At 37.9% G+C, this 11,966-nt stretch overlaps 1 protein-coding gene across 1 annotated transcript in view; it reads right to left on the reverse strand.

The window, feature by feature from the left end:
* IDE (insulin degrading enzyme) overlaps positions 1 to 11,966 on the reverse strand; it is a 71,984-nt gene extending 60,018 nt beyond the window's left edge. Inside the window, exons 1-2 of the mRNA XM_082486523.1 lie at positions 11,803 to 11,966; positions 1,239 to 1,423 (exon numbers count right to left, since the gene is read on the reverse strand). Of these exons, the coding sequence (XP_082342649.1) occupies positions 1,239 to 1,423; positions 11,803 to 11,915 (298 nt within the window). The 5' untranslated portion in view covers positions 11,916 to 11,966. The remainder of the gene's footprint in view (positions 1 to 1,238; positions 1,424 to 11,802) is intronic.

Below are 11,966 nucleotides of genomic sequence, written 5' to 3' on the forward strand. Positions count from 1 at the left end.
AATAAAAAAAAAAAGTAGAATGAGTAACTGAAACAATTAGTGTCTCAAATTGCCTCTCCAGAGGCATTGCCTTATAGAGACAATTTTTTAATTGAAGTCCATGACTCATAATCTGTAAAGACCTGGCAGATCACAATGTTCTGACGTCTATACCTTGACTTTAATAACTGCACTGTGTTAAAAGGCAGCAATTGCCAACCACAGGTATTTATCCTGTGTTTTATAGGACAAGCGATAACCTGTAATTGCCTGAACACAAGCAGCTATTGATGACCAGCTGTTAAGTGTGAAGGCAGACAGATTAAAAGACCATAATGATGTGCAAGAATGGAACCCAGAAACATGGAAGTTTAGTGTCTGGCAGTCCTGCTTTGGAGTGTGTAACGATGTGCAACAGGAGCATAGAGATGAAGGCAACAGATACATCTCCTCCAGTACATGTGCAGGAACTGGACGCTGCAGTTGGCTATTATTGTCATAGTACCTAACAACACCACATTTGTTAGGTACATCCTCTGAACTAGATAATGATTTGTGACAGCCATCTCCATAATAAAAAAGGCCAAAAGTTTTCAAAGTTACTCTACTGCTTCTGTCCTAACACCAATAGCAGCAAGAGCTCTCAACTACAAACAGGGCAAGAGGATGCTTAGGCAATATGTGTGTGCATCATGCTTTCCAAGCAAATGAGAAGCTACACGAGCTTGAGAAATACCTCAGATATAAGAAAAGGCTTCCATTATTCCAAAAAGTCAAAGTAACTGCCTTCTCCTTCTATTTCCAGTATTTCTCTTTGCACACTCAAGCATCATTGGACTTAGGTAGTGCCTCTCCAACTCCTCCAGCACTACAGCATTTTCTCACCTCTACACATCAACAACTTCACATGAAGGAAAAAAAAAAGTCTGACATGACAGATGGAGCTGTCTGAAATAATTGCAGTTACACCCGCCCCTTTTCTGCTTACAAAAGATCTTTCATAACACAAAACTTAATGGTTAAAAGAAGATTTTCTACTGACTGAGCTATACGTGAGTAAACACAGAGTACAATAAGAAAATTTAATTAATTCTAATAATTTTCAACTTGATGTGTGAAAGAATTAAACAAATTCTAAATTACAATAAAAGGCTAGGTTGCCAAGTGGATACCATTCCTGCCAGTTTATCTGCAATTTAAGGTATCAAAATTTAAGCATTTTTATCAATGACATAATGAATACAACATGCATTAAATACCTATGTGCACATCAAGTGCTGCTGAAGACTTATCTGTTGTGGGGTCACTAATGAGAAGAGCTTTAATGCCATTTGCCAATTCCAGTCCCCGATATTCTCGTTTATCCTCAGGTGATTTGATAATTTCATTTGTTATTCTCTTAATAGCTGGATTGTTCATTTTGTTGTCTGTCTCTTTCTGAAACCTTAAAGAAAACAGAAGACATTTCACTTACTATTTTTATTTAAGCCCTGCTAATATTTTACTATTATGTTAGAGGATACTGGGTGATACTGACAGCAAGAAATTTAGTTCTGTGCAAAACTCATAGAACTGGCCTAAAAGTAAAGTTCAGATCCTGAGAGATACTGCTGTTAAAACAAACAAAAAAAAACAAAGAAGGACCAAGCAACATGATAAAATTGTAGATCACATAAAAGAATGCTTCAAGTTTCATACTAAGAGTAATTAAAAAAAAATAATTTAGTAATGAAACATCATCCCCTTTTTCAATTACGATAAAAATGAAACAAAGCTAAGCATACATTGCTATCTCAAGTATACTTTCAGACTTCAGAGAAGTATTTAATGTGTCTAAATTGTTGGTTATATTATGAATGCCGTAACTTTGTAGGTGTCAGATAAACAAAATTTTACTAATAAACCACTGGATTTGTACACTCAAGCAAGAAAGGGTGACACCATTTACAATATTGCCACAAAAATACAAACACACTGCAGAATTGCCATGATAAACAGTTATAGACTCTCACATGTTTAAACTTCTATTAGTTTAACAGACATGCTACAAGACATGCTTCTTAACTGCACAATTTTGAAATGCTAAGAAACTGTGATTCTGAAATTATAAAATCTGGTTATTCAATTTTTCTAAATGCCAAGTGAAAAGGTGAGACATTCAGACTTGGATACTTGGGGAGGTAGAGTGAAACCACTTGGTTGCATGTTAAAAAAAACAAAAAACAAAAAACACACACACACACCACAAAACCCCCAAAAAAACAACACAAAAAAAAAAAAAAACCAAAAAACAACAACAAACCAACCAAACCACACATACACACACACACAAATAAGCAAACCCAGAAGCTGGAAGTCAGAGAGCTATGCTCTGAGACAATCATGTGGCGTATTCCTGTACATAACTATGTAACAGCCACTGAATTCTAACCCTGTCTTACAAGGAAGGGTTTTAGAACAATGCCTGTTATAAATACATAGTACCAACCAAACTCAATCTTTTCCTGTGGTGAAACGTTGCTTGCCATATTGCCAAGTAACTTGCTACATAAGCTTCATTAGTCATTGCTGAATTAATTGCACTTACGAGGAAAACCAAATCCGATTCTTAACTCCCCACCCCATACACAGAGGCATAAGATATTTTGTATGGTCCTCTTGGTATCACATAGGTAACAAGCAGTTTCACATTATTTACTTTTCCATTTTCAGGTTTTATGGTTCAAGGAACTTCATCCAAGTTGTAAGACTACATACAAGGTTTAAGGCCGTACAGGATGTGGAACATGAAGGACTGCACAGTTCTCAACATACTTATTGTTTCAGGTCATCAGTCATGACATTTAAACTAATTCTCTAGCTAGTTAATCAACCGAATACTCAGTGTTACCAGATACACAACAAAAAACTTTGGAAAATAAAATCTGATTCTATGTTTTATTTACAGCTTAAAATTACAAAGGAAAAATCAGGTCAGCTAATAAAATCTCCTTCCTAAAATACTGTAGCATTCTCAGAATAGGGAAGTAGTTCTGCGAGCCACTGTCCCTCTGGATTAACTCTTTCCCATCTATTCATGTGATTCTATGATTCCATGGTATAAAACAACAGCCAATTTGAAGCCAGTAGATGCAGTCATCAGTGTTGGTGTTACATATTACGACGCTGATAAAGAGCTCATTATTAACAGCATGTTAAGGATAGAGAGTTTACAAACATAATATCTACAGTGATTTATGATGTGAATTATGAATGACTAACGTCTAATCAGTGAAAAACAGTGTTTCACAAACAGAAAAATAAGATTTTGCCTGCAGCAGAGCAAAAGTCTGTATAACACTGGATTTATGCCTGAGGAAGGAGATACATATGTAAACTGGAAAAGTATTATTTAAGAAAAAAAAAAAAACACAAAAAGTAAACTAAGCATTAGATCTTTGAATACTTTTGAAAGAAGTAAAAAGATTACTTTGAACTTTTAAATAGACTTAAGTTATAATGTGCCCTTATATGAAATTACAAACAGGAATTATAATCCAAATGAAAAAAATAGAAGTACTGAGTACAGAAAGCATCAATGAATAATCAGAATCTGAATGCCTCTAAGCAAGAGCCATAAACAGTAAAAATATGCAGCTCAATGCCTTTTAGAAGGAAACACTTCCACTAGTAAAACATGGTTCTCACACTATGAATTACTTTTTTTTAAAAAGTGCAGTCAAACATAATCATTAAACAGTAGCTGAAATGGTGAACATAAATTTAAATGTCTACACTCTCATTTAAACCTATAATTTATCCACTAGTTTAACCCTGTACTCAGGCTAATCCCGCTTGGAATACCTATAGGCTTCCTTCCACTGAAAAAACGCAGATACCATTCAAAACCAAAGGATATTCCAAGTACGGCAACATCTATGTTTCTCTGTGCTAACAGCAGTGATATAACCCATGTTTATGATTTCAAAAAATACCTCCTTGTTTGAAGTTCAGGGTCCTAAGTAGAAATACTCTACTAAACTTAAGATACTGTGCAAAATTTATGAAATGAGAATATACTACTTTTCATAGATGAAAATGAGTAACTAAACTGGTCTTAATTGTATTTCACTTGCACACAACTGTACTGGATGGACAATTATAAGTATACAGGAGAGCAAGGAGGTCTCTGAAACTCCTGATTTCACCTCTGCTAAGGAACACCTATCTTTTTCAGCTAAAAAAAGCTTTTTCAGCTTTTTCAGGTTTTCAGCTAAAATATTCCATCTCATTAAGATAATAGTTGCTTATCATAAGATGCACATACACTATAAACTTCTCAAGTTTGGTTTTTTTTTTAAATGTTATACAATATCCTTGTCATCTGGTATCTCCTTGTTATTTCTACACCACATCATTAAGTCACAGAACTTTACTGTTTGTTCAGATGACTCATCTTTCCCATGTGATTCATCAAATTACACAGCTTCTGTGAAATCTTATGAGATTTCAATTGATGTCTTGTGAAGCTGTACACCTCCACTTCATTTTCTTATCATTCCCTCTTTCTGCCTCCTTCATAGGCTACCTCGAACTTGGTAGTTAAATTTTAGTACAGGAAAAACCTACAATTTTCAAAAGGTCAAAATCAGTAATTAAGCCTTCAAACCAAGAACTTAAACTTGTATCTCCCTCTTCATTGTTATTTCAATGGGCATTGTGGCTACAACATTCTCTCCAACTGCAAATGGGTTTGCATGATTAACCCACAATTATCTCCCTGCAAACTAAACTGTAGTACCAGACAACTCATATAAAAACAAGAGCACACCGACTATACAATATTCCTGGAAGGCAATGCGCCAAGAGAACACGACCAATACCTTCCTGCTTAATTACCTCCTGGTGCTATGTTACTACAATGCAATAGTGAAAAAAGAAAATTTCACTTAAGATAGAGTATTTCTACACTGACTTTTTTTTAAGGAGTAAACTGCAAGACATCCGCCTGGATGCAGTCCTGAGTAATGTGCTCTAGGCAATCCTGCTTTAGCAGGGGAGTTGGACTAGATGATCTCTAAAGGTCCCTTCCAACTCTGAAGATTCCGTGATTCCGTGATAATATTAAACGTTCCCTCATATGACTGCTTTTCTGTGCAACTTCCAAGTTCTCTAAGCGCAACTGCTTTATAACAATACCATATTCCATTCTTCCACACAAGTATCCTAAAACTCTACAAACCACTTTTTGACAATTGAACTGCTATTGATAATAGGAAAAAAATAATGGGAACAGAAAGAATTCTATATTACTTGTAGTTTTTTTGAGAAGTAGCTTAATTCCTAAAGTGTTCAGCTGCTGTCCTGAAGCACGTGTGATATGTTTACTTGCTATGCTGCCATTATAGTGAGTGTTGAATGATGGTCAGTATCAAAGAAATTAATCCACAAACTATATGCTATGTTTACTGCAGAGCTAGTATTCTAATAAAAAAAAATAATTAAAAGAAATATTGTCATACTACTTTCACAAAACAGAAGCAACAGAGAAGAACCCAATAAAGCAAAAACAGCAGGAACAAATACAAAGCACTCCGGTGGCACCAGGAATTTTTCCACTGGCTCAAAAATTACAGGTGGAAAGATGACAGAGCTAGAGAGAAAAAGAAAAGAATGGGGATGTTTGAACTGAGAGCAGTGTCCCTACTCAATGACGAGGAAATATAAACATTCTTCCTCCTCATCAAAATTACTTCACTTGTACAAGAAAAATATGTTAAAACAGACACTGAATTTTAAACTACAGCAGTTTGAAGTGAAGTTATATTCTATTCTGACGCCCTGTTTTTGCAACAATTTCCAGGCAGGCGGTCCCTTGGAACCAGCGAGGCTCTCTGGGGATGCCAGGTTCCACCTGCAACCAGAGTATTATAGTAGGATTAAGTGATATATGATTCTGCCTAACTATTTTAATCTTTCAAAGTTATTTTAGTAAACTTACTTTAATTAAAAATTAGCCAGTGTAGTCAAATCTAAGTTCAATGTTTGAACAATTAAAGGACCGTATCTGAAAACCAATTAGCAGAAACTCCTGAGGGTTGCTTCAATGCAAGAATGTAAGTAGCTAATAAAAATATGACCCCCAAAGCACAAACTCCAAAGCGCTTTTCAAGATTTTTTTTGCCATGACAGGCTGCACATAATAAAGTTAAATGTTGGTACATAGGCCTGAGCCAGATGAATGGCTACAAATATTAATCAGCTCAAAGTAACCAGATGAATGGCAACAGACAGTTCCAAGCTCAGCAGATTTTCATGCTTGCTTTCAGTTTATATCAGTTGCCTTGAAATTTGGGACTGGCTTGAAGCTTTTATGCAGCTGAACCTAAATTATTTCTGTGGACATACCTGCAGGTGTTGCAACATACCCATTTTAAGTTTACACTTGTGTATACTACGATCTGAATTGCTCCTCATTTTCAACATGTTTCATCTGTCTTTTGAACACACCTGATATGCTGACTGCAATACAATTGTTATTCAAGTTCTAACTGTGCCTTTGAAACTACACAAAGACCACAGTAATGTTCAATCTCACATTTTGCACCTGTACCAACTTCTGTATTTTATTTATATCCATTTCTTTTTTTTTTTTAATTCCAAACTTAACTGCCTACCATTTACCAGAGTGAAGTGAAACCTTTGTTGACCTCTCTGCTCTGTCCTGCAAGGCAGCTACCATTGATAAGGAGTTCTCTGTATTATTTACTAATCCATCCTGGTTTACAGTTCTTAGTAACTTACAGGAAGGTTTCTTCAGCTGCCAATGCCTGGAGTGAAAGAAGTGCTGTGTGCTTCAGCAGGAGGCCTGGTGCTCCAGAACTACCAGCCAGTTTTCCCACCTCTCTTATAAGGATGATAGAGCTGAATTGGGCACCCTGGAGGTGCCCATGAACTTCTTCAGTTGCAAGCTCATGGCTTTGCAACAATAAAATAAATCTCCATTCTTATACAAGTCTTCACCCCTCCTCTTCGTCTCTTGCACCTACCTCCGCATGATAGCAGTAGAATTCAATGGCATTGTGACGTCCTTGTCTATTTAACAGGGACATTACCAGTAAGTCAACCAACAATCTACCTCCTCTCTTAACTTCTCAATTCACTTGTATGCTATAATTAAGTTATTTTTTTTAATTAAACTGTAGGCAATATAGGTTTTTTTCCTACAAATCAGACAAATGTTTTTACTAAGTTCTGTTACCAAGAATGTAATAAAAAAATGGAGGAGAAAAAAAGTACTCTCAAAAAACTCCAAACAAACAAACAAAAAAATAACAAACAACAACTTAAATAAACTCTGGTGATCATTACCATAAAGTATACTTCAGGAGACTATCCATAACTCTTCCAGGTTACAGGTTCATCTGTAGACAAACCTAGCAAGCCTTCTTTTACATATTTAGAGATTAAAACAGTTCACGTTATTCAATATCCATAAACCATCAATCTTCTCTGAATTTACTTGTCACAAAGCTAGAGAATGTAAAAGATCCAAACACATTCCTGATGCTGATCTAAATAAATCTGATTGCATCCACAGGCAGATAGACTGCATAAGTAGATAAACTGCTCAAAATGCTAACATGTTTTATCACTTTTATACTCATCAGGAATTTGGCATGTTACTTTATACACAAAAGCTCCAACTACAAAGACCCACAATGATTTAATCAGTGCTATCAAGTTATTAAGAACAACTAATCATGCCAAATCAGGCAAGTTTGAAGATGATGAATATTTATAAAGTTTTTGTTACGTAGTTCATTTTGAAGAAGTTCTGAGTCTCGCTACAATTAAAGCATTTTCAGAACCTCGATCTGCAGCTTTTTGCCAAGTCTGTAACTGACTTGGAAAATTCCCTCCTAATGATGATGGCCAGGGCAGATGCCAGCCTTGCTCTCATTCCCAGACGGGTCCAACTTCTACATCTTCTAGTTCACAGCAGTAAAACTTGGTCTGTCACAGGTTTCACTGCCAACGTGACAGTAGAGAGTAGTACATGATAGATGGTAGAAAGATAGTACAGGAATTACCAGTAACATTAGTGAGACAACACCATGTGTGAACTTGGCAAAAACAAGGGCCCTGGTAGCTTCACATGCAAGATCAGGCCCCAGTTGAGTAACTAGCCTGAGTAGTAAAATGATGTGTGTTTTCAATAGTTTTGTGTTGGTCAAACAGTGTCTTGATTGTATATCCCATCCTATAAAGCTAATTTACTGCCCTAAAACTACATTCCTTAACTTGACCATTCCACAGTTTCCAAAGCACTGGGTAAAAAAGTCAAACAAAAAGACAGGACTTTATACAATCTGATTTCAGACATAGCAATAAAGGATAAAAAGTTTTTTAAAATTTCTAAATCTTACTTTTCCTTTCTCTTCAAAACTTGCCTCAAACAATCCATCAAAACACACCCTCCAGAGTAAACAAGTTTTATCCAGGTTCACCAGACATAGAAAGCAATTGAAATTAAAGTCTTTCCCTAGCACTTTGCTTCATTATTTTTACAAGATTGCTGAAAAATAGGTGAATTCCAAAAGAGTGTTGAAGCCTTTCATTATTTGAAGGATTGGTTCTTTCTTGAATTTAAGTAAAATTATCTGGTTTTAATCATTAGACAATATGACATATAGTATCTTCAGAATGATTTCATAAATCTGGTATCAACGTTTTGCCTTGCATCATTATTTTCATCAGTCTCAAATTGTGTGCTAAGAACAAGACTGATAAGACTAGTTTCTGTGTTACATGACCAGCTGCTTGAAAGTGTATTTTATTAATTTTCTTCCTAAGTGTACTCATTAATTCATTTAATTGCTTTCTGCATCAAATACTTGCAAGCCAGTGGTTCTCATTCTCTCTTCCTCCCTCCCTAACATTTTTCCTCCACCACCCTACACCTGCAGAGCTTGGTCCACAACCACAGTTCAGCAGTGGTGTCTAGCGCACGGCCCTGCACACACTAGGAAATACAAAACTGGGTGCTACAGGAAAGACCTTTGTGCTTTATTCTAACTGTATTTTGATGTGTATTTCATACATTTTATCTGCAAGTAGCACATCAGATTGCCCGAGACTCTTTGTGAAGCCAACTCACTTAACACTTTATGCTACCATCTGTCTCATACCCTCAAAAAGAAAAACTTGTGAGGTCTGAATTAAAAAAACAAGATGAGACTAAAACTTTAGTTATACTGCATAACAACAAGAAAGATGAGAACTGGCAAGAAAATCTGATCTAGCAACAAAAACAGAAAAAACTTTAGAATTCTGAATCATGAAAAGTACTGTAATCACACATTAAAAGCAATTGCTTATCTAACACTACAGCTCTAACATAACCAACAGACCTATAGCAACGAGCAGTTTACAAGAGTCAGTGGTGTGTTCCAACAAAGGAAGTCCTGGCTGTTTACCTGTTTTGCATTTTAGTTTTTATGACTTTGGACAATTCAATTCTAGTTCTACTGTTAATGCTTTAAGTAAACTCTCTACAGCATTTTTTTCCATTTCAGTTGTTCAGGCAAGCTACAGTTCTGACTCATTCTAAAACAAGTTGCAGAAGGTCAGATCTAAATAGAAAGCTACAGAGAAGCAACTTTCAAATAAACTCCATTGAAAGTCACCTTATTACATATATACAGTGCTATCTCATAAGCATATTTTATCAACTTACAGACATCATAAAAGATGAGAACAGATGCTTATTGACAGGTGACGCACATACAAATACATAACTGTAGAAGCAAACCCAATTAAACAGATTCCTCTACAGACATTTTTATTATAAACTTTTTGATTCCTATCTTGTTAAAAGATCAATATATCAAATTATTATGAAAGCATCTAATACAATAGAATATATCAAAAATATCAACCCAACATGTGATTTCTCAAATAGTCTGACAGTATTTTTAGCAAACGACTTCTACAATAACCTGCAATGACCCCTAGCTATGAGTCTAACACCTTCCAGTTCAGTGAAACACTGAAGGTAATGAACTTTTTGTCCCTTTTCTCCTTCTTCTTCTGGACCTAAAGGAGTAGGGAACTACTTTTGTATTCATGTGCAAATTAAGTCATATCCTTGACACTTGGATCAAAATCTGAAAGTTATGCTTCATCTAAGGGATTACCAGTGACTGAAGACAAAAAGGAGAAAGGGAGCAAAAAAGCAAGCAAACATGCCAATATAATCCCTTCTAGGGACTTCCCAACTAGAAAACATAATTTCAATGCTGTACATGAGATGAAAAGGAGAAGGTAAGTTCTAACTGAGAAATAATGTTGCTACTTGATGTGCAGATGAAGGTTAAAAATTGCATGAGAAGAAAAAGTTAAAGCTGCAAAAAGGTGAAAGTATGAACAAAATTCAGGAACAGGGAACATGTAATTGAAATAAAGATTCGTAATTTTCATATGTTCACCAACTTAAAAAAATCATCATGTGAAAACACTGCCTACTCTCATTTCATTATTATTTATGTAAATCCTAATTCACAATTAAAATTAAACAGGTGATTAAATCATGGTATGATTTACATAATTTCATACATGGTATGAAATCACAACAGGCCTACTCACAGATATAAAGTTAAGTCCAAATACTGCATATATTAACATGCTTAAAGGAGAATAATCTAGCAGGAGAAAGTACAGCCTGAGAAAAGCACTGACTCCGAATATACACTGTGGATTACCTTTACAATACTGAAGCATAGGTAGCAATTATGAACAATAACAATGCATCTGAACTTTGACACACAAGCCTTGACAGCATGAGTCATCATAACTCACTTTTTTTCCCCCTAAAAGATGCTGCTTTTGATTTCTCTCACTTTTGCAGTGTTAAAGATAGGTTTTGCTATAAAAATAACAGATACGGTGTTAAAGAAAGAAAGAAAGAAAACAACTTAGCCTCTTTCCCTCACCCAGTTGTTTCCTGGAACAACTTTGCCGAGTTGTTACGCAGTTTAATCTGCCCCTAAAGTGAGCCATGCCAAACCTCCCGCCCGCTCCTCCCTCCATCGAGGTACTTACTGTCTCCACCGGCACTGGTAACACACACACCCCCCACCAAGATCCACACAATGCCACCACTAGACAGCTCCTCACAAACTGAGGAGGCCGCTCCCATCAACTTTGGGTAACTCTGATAGCGGCTTCTTTTTAAACAATTTCAACATCTTTTTGTTTATATTTATAGCTTAGGAAGCCACAGCAAGTTAAGCAGGATGAAAATTCCTGGGGTTTTGTTACCTTTTTTTTTTTTTGAGGGGAAGAAGGAAACAAAAAACAAAGCAAACCCACCGGGCAACCAAACCCGCGCCACAGCCGCACGGCTGATGGCCAAGCCTGCTTTCTCAAGCGAGGTGCAGCCGAAGGCACAGGAGCACGGTAACCCCGCCGTATACCGGACTCTCCCGGGCGGGCCTTGCCGGGGACGGGCAGGACAGGGCAGGACAGGGCAGGACGAGGCCTCCCCGGCCCACACGGGCCCGCCGCCCCCAGCTCCCCCACCACTTCCCCCCGCCCCCGAGGGCTCCGCTGCCGGCCCCGGGTTTCCGCGGCCCGGGTTCCCCCGGATCCCCACGGACCCGCGGGCGAAGCCGCACTCGGGGCTGCACAAGGTGCCCCCGCCCCGGCCGCGCCGCCACCTCTTACACAACACAGCGGGGGACGGAAGCGGTTCTCCGACCCCACGGCCCGTCACACAGTGCCGGGACCCGGTGGCCTTGCCCCGGCCCACCCGCCCCGGCCCCCGCCGCACAGGCACCGTACCCGAGAAAGCTGCGCCGCCGGCACTGAGGGAAAAACCGGGAGGCCGGGGCGGCGCAGGGGCGCGCTAAGCCCAGCAGAGTCCGCCTCACCACAGGAAGCAGCCGCTGCCGCATATCCCGGCCCCGCCGCCAGCGCCCGGCCTCTCTCCCCGCCGCTGCCGCCCA

This window comes from Vanellus vanellus, assembly GCF_965231255.1.
Source record: "Vanellus vanellus genome assembly, chromosome: 7".
NCBI classification, from domain to species: Eukaryota; Metazoa; Chordata; class Aves; order Charadriiformes; family Charadriidae; genus Vanellus; species Vanellus vanellus.